The sequence below is a fragment of the Battus philenor genome, unplaced genomic scaffold (genome assembly GCF_028537555.1).
Source record: "Battus philenor isolate CCGP_79_NKW_IND1 unplaced genomic scaffold, ilBatPhil1.0.hap1 SCAF_19, whole genome shotgun sequence".
Lineage (NCBI taxonomy): Eukaryota > Metazoa > Arthropoda > Insecta > Lepidoptera > Papilionidae > Battus > Battus philenor.
Genome location: NW_027181681.1, coordinates 4,942,238 through 4,962,452, shown reverse-complemented (window position 1 = coordinate 4,962,452; position 20,215 = coordinate 4,942,238). Strand labels below are relative to the sequence as shown.

Below are 20,215 nucleotides of genomic sequence, written 5' to 3'. Positions count from 1 at the left end.
GTACAGAAACAAACTTTTTTCTTTTATGATATATAATAATGTGGAATATAATTGTTTGTTTTCCTTTTAAAAAGAGCATGTTAAGTTTATCGCTTTTTATAAACAATATACGTTAAATTTCCTATTAGTAGTAAAGAGAAAATAGAAATACATTAGAGATTTTATCCGAAATTAAATTCGACGAAAGTATTTGTTAGCAAATACGCTCTCTATTATGCGCAGGGATGCCTAGGGCAAAGGCATTCGTTTACGTGTTTACCGAAACTATTTCGCGAATACGTGACATATTTCGTTTGTAAAGATCAGTCTCACTATATCACAGAGAGTATTTCTTTGTACATGATACAATCAGTTTTATTATCTATTTATTCACGTTTATTTTTCTTTTTCATTTCATATTTGATTGGTTATAGGTGAAAAAGCTTCAGTGATTTTTTTAACTCATCTGTCAACAAAATGCCTTAAAGTTTTTACGTGTAATAAATAATTTCCATATTAATTAAATTCCCTAATTTCCAATCAAAGTTATCGCTCAGAAAATATTACATTCATTTCTTTTTTCTTTTTTTATGCGACACGTCATTAACTTCTGGCTGTACAAAAACTGCAGGGACTGATAGTAAACAATAATTAATTTGAATACGTAGCAATCCGAATTTCGAAAACGCTTCGTCATATTATATCATTACGATTTAATTGTTTCTAAAACTATTATTTTTTGGATATATACCACATATTAATTGACAGCAAATGAGCTGTAGATCCAGCACTTTAAATATTTTACACCTATAACCAATTACCTTGTATAATTAATATCTTGTTATATATCAGGGGTGGCCAAACTGCGAATAGCGAGCCACATGCGTCTCTTTGAACGATTATTTTTGGTTCCAATTGATTGTCGAATTACTTCAATATCTAAATTTATATAACCTATGTCAACTCCTGGGAAATCAAAACAAATTACTGGTGTGAATAATAAATATTATTATTCCACCAAAAAATTAGCGAAATCCAAACACCGATCATAATTAATTAACCTGCATCTTTATATCTAACTTCAATACACATATTTTGTACTCGTATCGCATAATTTCAGTAAACATAATTTTTGGAAAAAAAATATTCGTTTGCGTGTTTATAGTGCGTATTAAATTGCAGCTCGTAAAATATTGTAAATATCGAACAATAGCTCAAGGCCACCCTTGTTACATATAAAAATGAGCTATAAATGCACCTCCTTAAACTTTTTACGGCTATAACCAATCAAACTGTATACTTTATGTAATAAGATAATCAGAAAAAGGGACAAATAAATAAGTAGAGATAAATAAAGTAAAACGTAGTTGGCATAAACGTGTGATGTGCAGACATGTATTTAGCTCGGTAAAAGTGAATGTATAATATCGCAATGCGTAGACCTATGCAATAGTTTTAAACGCTTTTTAATGTTTTATTAATATTAATTTTGTTTCCGTAAACATTAGAATTACAACTTAATACTTAACAAAATACTAAAGCAGACTCTTAAAGTGAAATAATGTGACATAACATCTTGCACTGGTGTGCAGGGTAAGAGAATACTAAAAAAGGTAAAGGTTTAGGTAAAGGTATAGATACAGACTTTTAAAGAAAGTTCACAATGTTAAGATACAAAAAAAGAAAAAAAGTTTAAGCAAGATTTAAATTAAAAGAAAATCAATAGTAACGATGGTATGCATAAAGTTTCGGTGTGTAAGTAGGACCAATTTATCATTTCTTTTGTAACTGTATTCTTAGTTTTCTAATAGATAAGGGTGTGTTTTTTTATTTTATTAAATTATTTACATAAAAAAGACCCCTTTGTAGAAGCAGTTGCGAACACTTTGTGTATAAATTACATGGGATTGCCAGTGCGCTCAAACAGGTTTCCACAGGGTAGGCTACATACCCTAATACCACTCTGCGATCGCCAAACCGCCTGCTAAGCGTGGCGATACCAATATATCTTTATAGGAGACCTATGTATTGGGCATCTATGGGCTGAAACTACGATAAAAGCTGAAGGGTCGAGCAAATACATTCCGGACTTGAGGCACTGCGATGCGAGACTTGGCAGTTCCTAGGCGTTCGAATGGAAGGAATTCTCTGTCACATTACTTATTCTCGATTGATTTTGATGCTGTTAGACGGGGGCTTTTACAGCTTCGTCGGAGCTGAGTTCACGGAGCGGAAAGGCCCGTGAACTTAAAAATAAAACAAAAGCTGGACAGACGCGTTCCAGATGCATCAAGTCACGAAGTAACCCGCTCTACCCGAGTAGAGCTGTGTAGTGTTAATGTTGTTCGCCCACACTGTTCACGGTTAGGGAACTAGCGGTCGCCCCCTAAAAACAGGTGTTATGGTGTGGTGAATAGTGTTTTTTTCTGTTATGAATTGCGCGATGTCCTGTGCGGAGTGTCGCTGATGCCGTGGTTGCTGGTGCTATGTGATTAGCACTTAGATTACTGTCACGTCGGAGAAGTTCCCCTCGAACAAATAACCTACAAAAACTAAGAACCTGATATTCTTGAAATCTCCATTGTGCCAGCCCTCTGCGCTATTTTATTTACATTTTATATAAACAATGTGCCACGTAATAAATTCAAAGTTGAGAATGCGACGGATAAGTAATAAAAATATGACAGATTTCGGTACTTTGTACCTCCTAAACAGCAACACATTCAAAGCTTTGGAGTTTGCTGAATATTTTAAAGGTATTACAATAGTTTTGTCAACAAACAAACCCGTGCCCGTAAAATATGTAGAGAAGGGTTTTAGTGCTCTTTAATTACAAAGGCAAACATCCCACTTGTTGATGTTATAATACAAGGAAAAGTTAAAATTGAAAATACATAAAAGCTTTGATCTGGATTGAGCAAATACAGCCGATTCCTTAATTAATTTCAATATTTTTAAAGAGGATTAATTACATTTTTTTTTTTCACCCAGGCACCTAATGAATGGACTTTATCGTTTTTTTTGTTGTTGAATTTATTGTATTTTTACTTTATTTCTATGTTCCATTTTGAATCTTTAACTATTACGTTATACAAGTTTCGTACTTTAAACCCAGATTTGAATTAAAATTAAAAAGACAATTCAGAAGCCAGAGCCTCTAAAATGTTTACATACGTATATGTACGAATGTTAATAAATTTTAAGACTATCATTATTATTTGGACCGTTACGAACAGTGGTAGCCCAGTTGAAAAGGATGCTGACAAATAAGAATTATGATCGCAGGTCGCGGGTTGGTTTCCCGGGATACAATCTTAAATAATTCACACTTTGTGCACTCATTATATAGAATAGCAAATGCTCACAAATAAGCTTCCAGATGATGGGCAGCGCCCTCTGCGTATCATAACACTACACGACGATCTCCAACCTGCCTGCCAAGCGTGGCGATAATGGAATACCCCCCCCCCCCCCATAAATATCTTTGGGGTGGCGTATGCTTTGCAGTGAGTGTCTATGGGCTAAAATGACGACAAATGGCGAACCGTAACTCCTTGGTAAAATAAGCTAATTTTTTATTTTAAATACCGGTTGTACATGAGCTAGTCGCCCCAAAAGTACCAGGGGTAGCGTGCACCACATCGGGCTATTCAAATCGGAAATGAGTTACTGGGCACCCTCGAAAATGGTGACCACCGAAGGGGTTTTAATTAGTAGGAATTGAATTGGCATTTTCAGATTCTGTAGGCTTGAATCAGAATGCGGAAGGCGCGTAGCCTAGAACTCCTTAACCTAAATTAAAACCACATGCAATTTACCGGAATGTGTGGCAACATCTTTAGACGCGTAATATCACAAACTTGTCTAGTAAGTTCGTCCTACAATGCGATAGAAGTCGCGGCCGCCTCGATCGCTTTGAGTAAACCCGGTTTGTTGATAAGCCATCATTTTCATAATCATATATTAACAAACCCCATAAAGAAATTCACGAGGATATAAGTTAGCCTTAGGCGCCTCGATCATAGCGATGCAGTAGGAACGCTGTCGCGCGTACGCATCGATGAAATAGCAAAGGGGTCGCTAGCTGTGTGCCGTAGCCCTCAATTCAGTGGCGATGCAAACGCGATTCAGTAACTACCATTCTCTCTCCTTTTGTGATACAGTAGTGCGTTGCAAATGCGACTAACACACGTTAATAGTGTGGAATTCTTCCTATGGCCGATAGGTCTTCAGGTAGTAACAACACGAAGTCCAAAGTAGAAGTGTGTTCATTCATTCTAACTTCGCCCGTATTTATACCGACGTAAATGAACAATTTTATTTCAGTGGAATTCCCCTTTTCGATGTACAGGTAACGATGACGTAATATTGTCTCTACAGTAGGAATGTACGTACACTAAACGCGCGAAGGCATCGCTACAAAAATTGCCGTGATCGAGGAGCCTTAAACTGCATGACTAAAAAAAGTATAAATAGACTTTCATAACGAATTAAATTAACTTTTTCGAAGTCGATCGAAAATCGTTTTCATTATTGCAAAGGTTTACACGACTGAATAGATAAAAAAAAATAGATTTTAAATGAATAAAAACTTATAAATTTATTTAATACGAATTATACAGCTTTAATATTTCGTCGTCTTTTTTTCTTCCTTTGTTTGTTCTGTTGAGGAAAGTTATCAATAAGTACCATAACACCACATTGTCATAGACAAGCGCAGCACAGGACCCACAAGAGGGACAAACAACCTTGTAAAAAACATCAGAAGTAGCTGGATGCCTATGTCCAGCGGTAGACGATCTCCGGCTTAAATGATGATGATAATATATAAACATTGCAAGCACCCTCTGCCCTACAGGAGACCCAGGAGGATAAGCCAAGCATGTCCGTGTTCATGCATATACATGGTGATAGATTACGTCTATAGATTTGTTTCAGAAATAAAGAATAACATTATTCGGTTTTATTATCTTTTATTCTCTCTCTATTACCGTACTTCCCGATAATGTTGAATTGAACTAAATCTAGAAACTTAACGTTAACTTAATCTAGAAGCAGACTTATTTATCTTAAATGTTACCAATTGTGAAAGACTTGACGTACCCCGAGAGGCTAGAACCCCACTTGTGATAATATAGTAAGAAAAAGAGTTTTCAAAATTGTGATTACATTTTTTAATTATATATTGTTTACTATTTCTCTCTGCAGACTTTGACTGCTAAAAGTTATTGCCCTGTCGTATTCTGTGAGAAATAAAATTATTATTCTATTAATTTTAGGAATGAACATTTTACACAGGTGATTGATTAAAAAGCTTTAGAGTTCATCGCTGACAAATAAGGTGTGTTTTCACACCTTTAAAGCCTTTTACCTTGTATGTTTGTCGTTTACGCCGTTTATGCTCTCAATGAGCTAACTTGTAGAAAACAAAGCCTTATGAAAGTGTAAATTGTATCAATTAAAACACAATAAATTTATCATAAAACTTTTTTATTATAAACAATAATTAAAAAACATATTTTTATATTATATACAGAGAATCCAATAACAGTATTTAAAGGCGTATACTGTGTAATTGATGAACAAGTCCCAGACCAGACGGATGACCATTCCATCAATTACAGTACAGGCATAAATCACCATCGTCCCTGGAACAACATTCCTCTCTTTGCCTTATTTCAATTTAGAAACTGCCTCATAATAAATGCAATCACAACACCACCTCTAAACACGTCATAAACGACGTCCCGTATAAAACATAAAATGATACAAGATAGTTTTAAAAATTCTTAAAAAAAAAACTTGCGATAGTAAAACTTTCTTTAAAATCTATATGACTTTATAAATAAAAAAATACAATGGAATGAAATTGAAATAGGTTGATATATATCTTTAAATATTTAAAAGGCAATTATTTTAACCAGAGCTTTTATAGAACATAATACTTTTACTGTTTATTTCATTTTCTCAACCACTGAACATGAAAGAGTACAAACATATTTTCAAGATATTATTAATTATACTGAGGACTTTTTTAAGCACATGGAAGAACACAATGCCCTCAAGAGATTTTTAAAAATCGAACAAAATCATATAAAATTAGAAAAAAAATTACTAACTTTCACAAAAACAATCTTATTATCTGTCAAAATAATTTTATTTAGTTTAGTATTAAAACATTGTTTATCAATAATAAAACAAATTGCTTTGATGTTTTTTTCTCAAAACATAATGGTAAACGGTGAAGTCAAAAAATTATAGACTTATAAAGAATTAGCGTGCCCCAGAAAATAATTGACATAAGTGACCTAAAAATAAACTGAATATTAACACTTCTTGGAATATCATCTACATTTATAACACATTATTTTATATAAATGAATTAAAATAAAATTCGCCTAGTTACATTTGATTTGTTCCAAAACTACGGTTTAATAATTTTTAATAAAACTGATATTTTTAACAACATATCAAAAAATTATAACAATAATGAATGATTAGCCATGAAGTACACAATTTCAAATGTACTTTATTACAAAGGCAACATTTTTATACAATTAAATTAAAAATAGGATAAGAACTTAAATTATAATTATTTTGCGAAATATAAAGACAAAATTTATAATGTTGATATTTAAAATGACTATAATAAACATGGATTATATTGTATTTATATTTGAGATTGTACCAAACCTTTATTTAAACTCTTACTTTTTATTACATAATGCTTTTAATATATCTTGCTTGTGTTCATAATCTGTTGTTTTACGACTTCTTCGACAGTAAGAAGTGACAGAATAAAACATGATAATACCATGATGTCTAACTTTTCAGAAATATCTAAAACCGGTAACTATTATGCCTTTGTGAAATTAAAAACGAGTTCTAATGAATAAATAACTGTTTAAGACTATTAAGAATGGTTTTTCTTTATTTTTTATTTAAAATTGTGTATCTATTCTTATATAAAATGGAATTATTATGTTCTGATCGGATCTGATGGAAATATCATGATTTGTACCAAACTATTCGGACATATTATGAATCATATTTTTTCTATTGTGTTTATTAATATTTTTAGACATGGAAATATCATGATTCGCGTTAAACTTTTAACTTCAAATGCTATTTACCACTGGAAAACATTTTTGAACCACATCAGCCCAACGAGCCATCTAATTTTATGGTATTGTCTAACATCATATAATGTATTGTTCTGTCACTACTCGCTTTTAGTATTTCATTTCTTTATTTCGTAATTGATCAAACTTAATGTATCGACATAAGAACTGAATTTTTCATTAATGGCAATACAATGCAGTAACAAAGGCTCTTACAATAACTTCTTTTATTACAGGTACATATGTAGTACATATACCTCTTTATAATACAAAACAAAAATAAAACATAATCTGAATCCAAGTTTTAACATGCATAAGTTGTAACTCAACCGCTTATACTTTACACCAATATATCTTTTACCCATTAATGTTTACATAGATAAAAAATATTATATACATCACTTTTTTATACACTGTTAATTCTTGGTAGGTGGGTACATAAAAATACGCGACCGGATAGTGGCATTCAGTCAATGCCACCAAATCCCATCACCATGTCTATGAACATTAACCATTATGGTCACGTATTATATCAATAAATATAACTTTCATCATAAATAACTTCCCAATCCCGCCAAAAAGGCTAATAAGGAATGAGACCCCATAACAGCGATTAAACAATAAACATATCGCTCGTGCAAACCGATGGCCGTAGGGGCCCAAAGGTACTCGAGTGACGACCACGAGCCTGTTGACACGTAGACCTCCCCACTAGGTGGACTGACGACATAGTTACGTTTGCGGGAAGTCGCTGGAAGCGAGCAACGCAAGACCTGCCATCGGAGCGGTCTTAGAGGGAGACCTATACCTTGCAGTCGGTGTCTATTGGCTGAAAAGAAGAACGGCGATTATGAAGAGGAGTATCCGTCATTAATGACAAGTGACAGATGTTGCCACATTAACGGAAACACATCGATTATCATACCAATATCCAAGAGTTGTAAACTGTATTGGTCAATAATCAATAATGCATCACATCGCAATCGCAAACATTCGTAGTGACATTAGACGCGGGGCGCTGTGTACGTTTTCCGCTAGATGGCAAGAGGTTTGCCACGACATTGGTCGACCACGTAGCCCGTGAAGCGCTTTAGGAACTTTGGATATTCACGCTTGTACACCGCACGGAGAACCCCAGCTGGTGCCCAGCCGCCTGGATTAACTGGAATAAACACATAACTGTAATTAATATTTGTTAATTTATTTCAGAAAATCATAACCTTTTAAACTTACAACACCAAAGTATAGGTAAGCTTTAAAGGGAAGAACTTATTATAAATATTTCGAATCGTTCTGTGTTCTCTCACTTTGAAATAAGTTACATTAATTTATTGTTTCTATTGAGACCCGACAGGCAAATAACTTCTGGCAGCACAAAATCTACAAAGACAAATGCACAATAATTAATTTTAAAATTTCAAAATCCTTTTTTTGAATACGCTTTTTTACTTGTAAAAGTGAACACAAAAAATCAATTGAGATTGTTGTGGGCTTCTCTCAGACAAGGAGACGTTTGAAACCCCACAGTGGTTTAAATTGAAGAATGCCATTGTAAGGTACCTCAATTGGATTCTATGAGTAGTTCATAACATTTTGGGCTCTTCTGGTCTGCTTTCTTGATGTAATCAAGTAGCCGCTGTAAATGAACCTATTTGGTCAATCCAAACCGAGACTCCTTCGTGTAAGTCCGGTCAATGTAAAAGAGTTTAGACCAAGCGCCTTCATAAATGCAATAACGTAGAATTAAACAAGTTACCAGTGCTGCAGTAGGCGATGCTGGTAATGATATTGTCCCGCGTGGGCGTTTCACCGGCCGGCCACGTGCTGCGGCATGCGAGGCACACTGTCACGAACAGCCGGATACACGCGCCTGCATTAGGCTGTAAATAGTGGATAGCGTTAAAAACAATTATACCAAAGTGTTTGAAGTAGCAGTGTGAAAAAATCTCAAGTGGCGACCAGGAGCCAGTAGACGCGACATAGTTTATTATTTTGGTTAAATTATAACCCCTAGATTTAATTATTAATTTACCCATTTTACAATTTTTACAATAGCGGACTTAATATCGTTATAGGCATTTTCTACCAGTCAATCTATTTATGACGTGTTATATATTTGATTATAATATTTTCGTAATGGTCGCTGAAGAAGTTAAATAAATTATATAAATATGAAAAATCAGATTCATAATAATTTGAACTAGTTCTATATTGGCCGGACATTCGTTCCTTCGAGCTGTATTCATTATTTCAAGTCAACACTTACTGGATATTTATAGAGGAAGACCTATCTTTACCCAGCAACAGGTTTACTATGGTTAAAATGATCATGATGAACTCTTTACAATTAAATTTAACATAAAATTACTTTGAAACGAAAACGTTTTAATTTTACATTAAAGATATCCGTAGGTATGTATAATTAATTTCATAATGAATCTAAAACACTAAAAAATCTTCAAAATTTAAGAAATATTTAGAATTTTAGCAACCTTTACTTTAAGTTCTGTTATTACAATGTATCGTAGATAGTTATGGACTACATTACAATTTTAATATTCGCCATATTTTAAACTCGTCATACTCAAGGTATGTATAGATAGATTGTAATTGTAAAGTTATATATACATGTATATATATACATACATACATATATACATATATAATTTATTTATATGTATATATAATTTGGAAACTAACCGGATAGTCGGCATTAGTGGTAGAGTGATTGGTGACTGCGTAAGTGTTTTCGTCGGAAGCTCGTACGTGCGACCAGAACAGCGCATCGCGTTGTGATGCCGGCCAGATACGCTTGAACGTCTGGTGGAACACCAGCGCATCCGACGACACCTCCTCCACTATCGTCATCGTTTCCAAAGTCGCTGTAAAAATAATCTTTATATAGTGTACCACGATGACCAAAAATTTTATTCATACTATAGGGTTCATATTCTCTGAAATATGTTTCAAACGAGCCCTAAATTATTTTGGCCTCATTGTCCAAAGACCGGTTGTCTGATCCAGTCAAATCAATAACTGGATTCTACATGACTTCTGCCCTGAGGAAAGCAGACAACAAGGAGCTTGTCATCGATTCCGTAAAACATTTAACATCAAACGCATCATAAATCAGATAACTGAGAAGAAGAAATGATCAGACCAGACTTATTTTCAACCCGGATGTGTATAAGTAGATGCTTTGACCACTTGTAGGTGTGCGGTTTTTACACTAACAACAGAATTATAGTTTCCACAAACTGACCTCGATTTGTATCTTATATTTCTTCGTAGTCAACCCTTATTATTTACGATAAAAATCTTATTAGTACATCCTCGTATATTAATTATGGACAAAGTATCAAACAGTTTGTCCTGACCACAAAAACATCATGTATATACACTACACATATACTCGAACTGTTCACCTATTTCCGTGTAATAAGGTAAAAAGTTTATGAATTTATTAGTGCATAAAGTCAAATATTTTAGAAAAAATAGGGCAATGCAATTTGGAAATTGCATTTACATAAAAAATATAAAATAAAATATTAAAAAAATTTCTATGTACATAGTAGAAGTAGTAGTTAGAATTAGAATTAAACACAAGCTTGTACCTATCATTAGGCTCCATAAAATTTGTATATCTATAACTTCATATGTACGCTTTCGTAATAAATATCCATATCGTTGAATTATTGTGAAAGTTTATTAAATTTACAAAAGTGAGTCGTATTAATAACGAAAATTTATGTAATATTAAATAAAATCTGCATTGCTTTAAATATCAATAAAGAACATTGCTAAAGTAAATCCAGAAAAATATCAACTAAAATTTTTGTCGACTCTCTTCAGACCCAGGTGCATTTAGTTCATTATTTTGGCAAAAACTAGTGATCAAAACTAAAGAAATTAATTTAATAAGTAAATAACTTCTTACTTTCCCATTCGTATCGGTATCGCGGGTTGAAGAAGTAATGACACATTTCGCGAGCCGACACGCCGCGGACCTTGTGCATCGCCTTCAGGGGATCTATCACCATGCCATCTACCTCCACCTCTCTGTAAAAAACAAGAAAAGTGATATTATATAATGTTAACACTCTAAAATTTCTCACATTTGTTTCTATAGAAATGGGACAGGACAATAACATCTGGTACAGAGTCTGCATGAACAGATAGCAAACAATAATTAATTTTAATACGTGGTAATTCTAATTTTGCATGCGCATTACGTTATTTATTAATATATTTGGATAGAATGTACTATACATAAATTGACGGCAAATGAGCTATACATTCAGTCAATGCACACAAAAAGAAAATAAATCCGGTCTTTCTACCTTCTATACATTCTCATATCTCCCTCTTCCGCGAAAAGTTGCCAACCAATTCCGCCTCCGACGCCTTCGAAAGCTGCTTGTATCTGTTCCTTGGATATCCTGTCGATCTGTAAACAAACAAATTCGATGTTTTAAAACACGGATATCATTTGTTTTTCTTTATTTGTTTCACTAGCCTGATCGATTATACAATATGTAAATAAAGAAAGTATACAGACACTGAACTGAAATTAAAAGTAAAACAGAAATTAATTTACATTGTGATTTTGGGTGGCAGTAATTATTCCTAGCTATAACATTAAAAATATCTATTTCATTAAGCGTATTATTGTACAAATATTATTTTATATACGATGTGTCGGCGAGTGGTGACCATAATTAACTTGTAAAAACGTTATAACCAATATCAATAAGGAAATTTTTGGCTATTATTAAGATAATTGATCAAATTGGACATTTTACCTCTTCAGCTACGGCCTCTATGAAATCGGGCAAGACACATAAACATACAAGTTTGTATAGACAAGCTGTATACTTTGATTCGATGAAAGATGTAAAACCTTTTCTGTGAGTGTAGAATATCTTCATTATTGTGTACACAAATTACAATAATTAGCAACTACAATAATTTCATAAACAATGAAATGAGATCCGCGAAACGATCATCTCATAATAAGTAATACAACCAATAAATGAGCCCCTCATTACATTACGTTAAATTTGTAAGAATTCTGCGCATCACTAAGTCTACGTACTTCACTTTGTAACTTAGATGGTACAACTAGTTAACATTGTAATTTTACTAGCGACAGCGTTTTCATACCATATCAAATTAAAACTTATGCAGGTGCACTGACATCACCTCCTAGGTTCACTATCTTTAATTACTGGTACTGATTGTTCGACACATGTCTCAATTTTAAATCAACTCCGCCCGACAAGACAAAGGACTAAAAACCTCACTCCGTAATAAAATACAGAATTCAGACTCACGTGTAGATATTTCTGATACACGATATGAAAATAAATAATGAATGAATTTAACTTACCAAGTCTATATGTAACTTCTAGGTTTGTGAAAGAAATACTGAATTTTTTTATCTCCGTGTTTTATGTTATTAGCAATGTTGTAACTTTTGAGTCGCTCAATTAGCTACATGAGCTGTGTATGCAATTTTTAAATGTCAGCCGAGTACAAATACAGAGCATTCATTTCAAATAAGGTCTGTTTTATTTGATAAAATGTACGGTAACATAAACGATCCAGTGAGATGTGGAATAATGGTCGCCTAAACTCAATTATGTAACAAGTATAATTGTGTAATGTATGGTGTAGCACAGGTGATGTGTTCCTGTTACCTCGGACCACAGGGCGTGGACGGTGAGACGGTTGTCGATGGCAGGCGGCGGCAGTTCGACCTCGTCGCGCGTGCGCTCGGCTGGCGGCACCACACGAGCGCAGCGCTCCTCTTCCATCTTGTCGAAGCCGGTCTCAACCGCATCGTAGAACTCGTCGTCAGGAAGAGTTGAGTGTGGCCCCTCCTGTGGACAACATAAACACTCGTCAAATGATGGAAGAAGAATTAAAAGCGACTAAGCGGTCCCTGCTGGCCTCCCGAAGATTTCCAATATGACCGCTTGGAGGCGGTCTGCATCCAGCGTCTTTCAACTAATTTAACAAGGTTGTTATCCACCGCGTGGATGGGGGTCCCACGCTGCCTCTGCTAGTCTGAGATTCCGCTCCAGAACTTTAAGGCCCCAGTGGTCATCTGTTTTGCACGCTATCAAATTTAGCCTAGAGCAATGACACGCAGCTTAGTACTGGCGCATATAAAAAGCCGCTCACAAATCTGCATGCCAAGCTTGACGTGAATCGGCCTTATAATCGACTTTATATAAAATATTTCAATGAAAAAGGAATGTCCGAGTTACTTCAACTACTTAACTACATAGATATAAATATCCTCCCAATATTTTGTGTTTATAAAACAAACTCATCTCCGGGTGGAATTAAAGAATATGGACAAACAGACCAAGCGGGGACCAACTGAATTGGACGTACATTCCGTAAGTTTTTGTCCATGTATGAAAAAAAACGTATGGAACCTTATACGTGGCCATCTTAAGCAAACTTAGCGTCCACCACGCTGGCAGAAGTGAAACGCATCAAGAAATCGCATGAAACGCACCAAGCGTAAGGTGAAGCGTGAAGCCCAAAACAGATTGATCTAGCAACACGCTGACGCCCGAAGCTTCACCAACGAATCGCAGAATAAAGTCAGGCAGAGAAAAAAAAATTATTATTGTTAATAATGTAAATTTCTTGTCATCGTTTTCCAGTCAATTTTATTTCAAACGAATACACACACTATTACTCCCCGTAGAAATTTCTACGGCTTTAAACAAGTTTCTTATACACAAGAGAGTAATCTATCCATTAGTAGGCCATGGTTACATTGTATTTCTTTCTTTACCGACAAATTAATTTTTTATAAGACTGACTAAAATAATAATATATCATCTACACTTTTGAAATCAGGCATCTTTAACGAAATTTGTTAAAATAATGCACAAGAATTATACGTGCATAACAAAGAAAGTCCGATCGATAAAATAACACAATAACATTTTAAAAATGTCGTTCTCGTTTTTAAATTGCGGACTAGGTAATTACGAGATAGTACAATGTCATCTATGGGCGTTTTTTACTTGTATATATTACACTTACATTAAATATAGTACAATACAATATAGATATTGTTTACGTTTAGAAATATTAATTATACATTTATTTTTATCACCTTTCCATTTCCCTATTATTGAACAATAACTTATTTAATTTAAATTACGTAAAACTATTGACTCTTTCAATAATAATTCAGGCCACGAAACAGCAACGTAAGTGGTAAAACTATAAACAATTATTTCAAAAAAGTATAGTAACAAAGCCGAAAGTGTTCAACATTTTGTGAGCCGATGACGCCGATTGCCAAGCATAGTTCTTTACTAACGGTCGCCATGTTGACCCGTCTTGCGCTGCCCGCTACTTTGACCATGTCATCAGTACACCTAGTGGAAGACGTCCCTACTCGAGAACCTTCTAGTTGCACAAGTTGCATGGTCGCACGAATCCAAAAGTAACAATTACAAATAAAGTACATTATAACCAATTCGAGTATCAGAAAAGATTCCATAATCTCTATGAATACGTATCAAGATATACCGAAATATATGATAAAGAGACTTATTTATATATTCTTATTTCATTTATCACAAGCAAAACGTACTCATTGCAGGAGGCCGGCGAGTTTTTATCTTACAATGGTATTTCAGTTAGCAAGGCTCCAAACAGTGATAGATGGGCTTATCACTAAGCGCACATTGTATAATAACATTATTAATTTATATAGTACACCAAAAAATAAATATCTACATTATGGCTAATACAATTTGCCTATAACTAAAACAGTTGTGTCATACATGTAACAGTCGACCTTGTTAGCAGATTGTGTTTCCCACGGCTCGATAGCCCGATTATAAACGATGCATACATTATCTGAACCCGAATCCAACTCACATGGTCAGCGTTCGGAAGTTCCGAAGCTTCTTCTCGTCCAAAATACCAAAATGTCTGAAGACCCTTTGATGATTCTGAGACGTGGCCTTTTAACGATGTGCTTTATAAGAAGCCTCAAGTTGACTCAGAGAGCAATGAAGAAGGATATCACCAGCATATCCTCTCCATTTCTTGTTTCGCGTGTGTTTCTATACACACAGGAATTGCTCGCCATAAGTGGCAGTGAGCCGCTAGTTACAACGTAGTTAGGCCTTCACTAGATGAACCCACGATATAGTCAAGGATCGCAGATAGTCGCTCAATACGGCAGCGAAAGACAGTACGGTCATCATAGCGATCTTTGAAAGAGCCGCGGTGGGCGTCTATTGGCTGACATTGATGATGATGATGATGATGATGATGATGATGATGACGATGACGATGTAAATGTCAGCAAATATTTAAATAGTTGATGCAACGTCTAAAAATTTTACTTTGACCCTCTTATACGGCCATTATGTTTGTTTATTTCTTTTAATCGCATACTGACATAACAACCAAAAAGTTAAAAATGAGCCTTTGCAATCCACAGGCTAAAGTCAAGGCGAACAGAACATTACTGCATAAAATAATCATTTGTACGGACTCTGCGTGCGAAAACATCTCACTACAGACCGGAATAAGCGGTTCGTTCGAAAATATATCCGATGGCTCTTGAAATGGAATTGTGAAAGTGGACACATAATTACTGTATACTCCGATGCGTGGCTATCTGACATACATTTTATAATATTATCTTTCTTCAGGAAGATGTTAAACAATCACCTTTCTACTTTACGTGGTATACACAACATAACTATATAAATATTTTTTTCGATTAATATACAAAGTTAAATTAAAAGGACCATACCAAAGGAGAAATTCATGACGATGACAATTACAAGATATCCTGAAAATCTTCCAAAAAAATTATAGCTCCTAAACCCAAAATTATGACTGACCAACCATTGAAGATTTTTATTATTAGAAAACTATGGAATAGGGCCATGTCTAGTTCTACGACGAAAATGATGCGTCAAAGTACTTCTCTCTCGGATTGCGTCATTTTTAACTTCAATATGAACAACAAGGGGTCCTTGTGTCGGGTTAAATCCAGTCTGGCCAACCTGATCTAAATTGGCATTTATGCTCAAGATAAAACAAGAACATAAAGAAAGAAATGAAAAAAATTTAAACATTAAGCTACTATACACAAATTATATCAGAAATCATGGCAATGTTACTATTTTCCATTCTTTAGTACAGATAGGAGAGAATCGGAATGAAAAAGTATATTAACACGTTGAATGTTATGGGGGTCACCGGTGACCGGCGCTGAACTTGGCACTGACGCCATGGGGGCTACCAGTGACCGGCGCCCTCGGATTGACAAAAATATATATAATTCAAACAAATGATAATATGTACTTATATTTTTTTTATTATTATCATGGTTAATGTAGTGGTGTGAGAAAATGAATACGGTATGAAACATCTGAAAATAGTTCAATTTATACATGAAATACAGTTTTATTACGCGCGCACGTTCGTATTATCTTATTATTATTATTCGCATATATCGTCAGTTGAATTGCTTGACGTGGAATCTTCACTTGAAATCATAATTTTATGGGCTAACTAAAAACTAGGAGATACGAAATGCCTGATTGTTAACACTTTCGAAAAGAATAAAATCGTGAAACTATTTCTCAACAACGCGAAGAAACTATATGAGATAAATGACGATTGCATATTTTCGATCGTAAATTTTTGAGATATTATTAGAAGTTGCGCGAAATCGCACTCCAGCGCCACGGGGGTCACCAGTAACTCTCACCGCAATTAACATGCTAAACATGGTTGTATACTGTAACTGATCCATTGCAGATAATATTTCAATCGTAGCGCTGCGGACTATTCCTCTAAAATTGGCGTGGCATTCAACGTTTTAAGGGCCAGTCCAGACTTAAGAGCTCCGTGGCTTCGTACTTCGAGGAAGTATTAGAAGTAACAGCCTAGGCCAACGTTTCTGAGAAAGTTTACAAGCATAAATATTAAATAAGATGTTTAGGCTGCCCACTCTCAGCGCTTTGACATTTCCAATTTGTACAAATTTTGAGTGCCAAAAAAGCAAGCTCTTCATATAATACAACACAGTCTCTATAACTTTATATCACTCTACACGACTCGACGAAATAAAATATATCTTGATATTTAATGCCAGAGTTATTTAAACAATATATTGTATGGAGTTATCGAAACGCAAAGTTCAAACATGTAAGGTCACATTACAACAAATTTCACGGATTGCGTGGACATTGGTGTGCATGGCATGCATGATTACATGGAAGAAAACGACGAATAACAATGAACTACGTCACACTTTGTAGGTCGAGTCGCCATTTAAACACAAAACTATTTAGAACAACGGACATACGTATATAGGATAGTAAAAACTACCTTGAACTAATTACTAAGGAACTAAATCGATATCCATACATATTGGTGACATAAATATATCACATTCTTTAATTTTGATCATTTGGAAATGTAAGCGGACTTTTTTGTTATAAATTTACACTCTTCTTCTATCATATAATAATAGAAAATATATTACGGTCACAAAAAATAAATCTCAGAGGAATCAGGAAAAGATGAGCGCCAATCGACTACGTTTGAGATGATTTTACAGATTAGCCTCATTTCCATACGTTTAGAAATTTTCCTTATCTCAATGCTTACGAGCAATGTGCTTGATTTGTTTTTATTTTATCTTTATCGTAGCGAACGATTCGATTCTCCCATATCAACGTAGTATTTGAAAATTGAAAATTAAAACGAAAGATAAGTCATTATCGAGAATTTTCTTACAAAATAAACCTCTTTACCTTTCTATGATAATACATTGTTCGCGGCCTCAACTTTATCTAAAGCTTTCACCGTAATATTCTCCTGACACACAAATTTTTTATCTTTAAGAAAACTTTACTTCAAAAATCGTTTAAATCTTGTTTAGTTAAATGAATATAAAACGCTTTATAAGTAATAAACGATTTCTAAACTAAAAGTATGTTATAGGATTAAAGACCATATTCTTGTAAAGACAAAACTGAAAAACCAAAATCATTTCAAAAATTAACAATTTTAAAGTCTTTGATCTCTTTGAAACATGTCTGACTGATTGATCCATAACTTAACTGCGTCATATTCAGACATCTTAAAATGTCCCATAAAATTACTTAATATTGGAGTTTATTTAAACTTGCATACATATGTGAAACTATTACAGCTATTATTTACTATGTCAGCTGATTGACGCCAACTGTAAAGCTACGACTATGTCGTGGCTTCTAATTAATCGTTGGCGCCATTCGAGAACATTATCACTACAAAGGCTGTCGGATACACGAGCGATGTACCACGCCCTCTGCCACTTCAGACATGCAGTTCTTCGAGCTACATTGGTGACCTTTTTACTGCAGATCTCATATCTGATTCGAGCTTTTACCTCTCCGTACGAATCTCCGGAAATTCATCACTTCCAACTCTCCATTGCCATTTATTATAAGATTTACTATTTGTTATACTGAATCAAACACGTATAGACTATTATTAGTTATACCGAATGAAACACATGTAGATTCAAACGATAAATAGAATTAAAAATTATTAATTCGCACAATGAAATATCCAACACAACGATACATCCACTGTTCTTGTTTCCTTTAACCTCGACGATTATTTCTTTTCGAAATTAAAACGTGATTATCCACGAATTGCAATAACGCCGATGGATCGAATTTAATAGAAAACATTTACAAAATGGTAGTGGCTTTTGAGTTTATACATTTCAATCTTTACACATACATACATTTTCCTGTTAACTCCACAGTGAAAATATATTCGTTATCAGTATCGGAAAAATTTTCCATGGGTAACTTTTTTATTGCACTTAAAAATTTTTACTGATAAAATACATTGATTTACATTGACTTTATTTGTTTTAATTTTTATTACTTTAAATCATTTAAGTTTTGACACGCTGAATGCAACAAACAAAAACTAAAAAAAATATTTAGTCGTAACGCTGATTAGCATTGCATTATTATGGTGAATGCGTAACACTAACACACCCATGTGCAAATCGCTGATGTCATCACTTGTACAATTAAATTAAAAAATATATTTTTAACATTTCGTAGCAAATAATCTCTTTGTAAAACTTGAGGTATTATTTAATCCTGTACTTGTAAACACTGACAGCACGAGTCTTACAAGGTTATGTAACGTTATGCGATATTATATAGAGTGATGCGATATGAAAGTTAAATATTTAGCAAATCTTTTACTCAAACACAGTCACTGCGAACGTCCATAATTCTAGATAAGAGCATCCATGATAATAGAATTCAATGAACTATCACGCTATAAAATATTAAAAACAAAATCATTGTTAATTTTGATTTACAGACTTTTTAATTTCTTGTCATGTTTAATATTCTAAGTAAATATTATACGTCGTAATTATATTCGTCTTTTAAGAAAATGAATCATAACATAGAAAAAATTTTAACCAAATTAATGAACAGTTAAAAAATCACTCTACTAGTAATCATATATTAATTGTTAACAAGTGTAATTTTTTTTTCTCTCGTAAAGAAATCCGACCTGAGAATATTACATTCAAGTATTTGCCGGTAGTAATCTGGCTAAAAATATTTTTTACAGCTACGGTGGTTAAATACCCTTTGCCTTGAGCCCGAGTGACAGCCCAAGCCGTAGTCCCCTCGCTGGGACCTTAACCCTTAAATGCATATTGTTGTTTTTAAACAACATACTAAAAACCACAGGTAAAATTGACCTTCTTTTAATTTTTTGTTAAACTTTACAACTAGTTCTTATTTCTGTACTTATTTTGTACATTTTTTAATGTTAGCACTATCCAATGTTTATAAGTATTGAAAATAAGTTAATGTCAAATGTCATTTTGAAGAAAACTTTTCTAGTGCCGCGAAACTAAGTTTTGTAGCTGTGTTTGGACTTTGATAAAATATCATGTAAGTATATAATATATTTTTATTTGCTTGATCATATCTTCAATTACATGTTTACGTTGTAAAACATCGAAAATCACTTGATGCTACAGTCGAATAGGGCGAAATCTGGTATGTTGTAGGAAA

General features: G+C 34.0%; 1 protein-coding gene across 1 annotated transcript in view; it reads right to left on the bottom strand.

Moving 5' to 3' along the window:
- Positions 1 to 5,466: 5,466 nt before the first annotated feature.
- The window catches only part of cert (ceramide transfer protein), a 38,262-nt gene continuing 23,513 nt past the window's right edge, over positions 5,467 to 20,215 (bottom strand). The window contains exons 7-12 of the mRNA XM_068763934.1: positions 12,800 to 12,982; positions 11,441 to 11,547; positions 11,038 to 11,159; positions 9,801 to 9,982; positions 8,857 to 8,980; positions 5,467 to 8,262 (exon numbers count right to left, since the gene is read on the bottom strand). Coding sequence (XP_068620035.1) covers positions 8,135 to 8,262; positions 8,857 to 8,980; positions 9,801 to 9,982; positions 11,038 to 11,159; positions 11,441 to 11,547; positions 12,800 to 12,982 — 846 coding nt within the window. The 3' untranslated portion in view covers positions 5,467 to 8,134. The remainder of the gene's footprint in view (positions 8,263 to 8,856; positions 8,981 to 9,800; positions 9,983 to 11,037; positions 11,160 to 11,440; positions 11,548 to 12,799; positions 12,983 to 20,215) is intronic.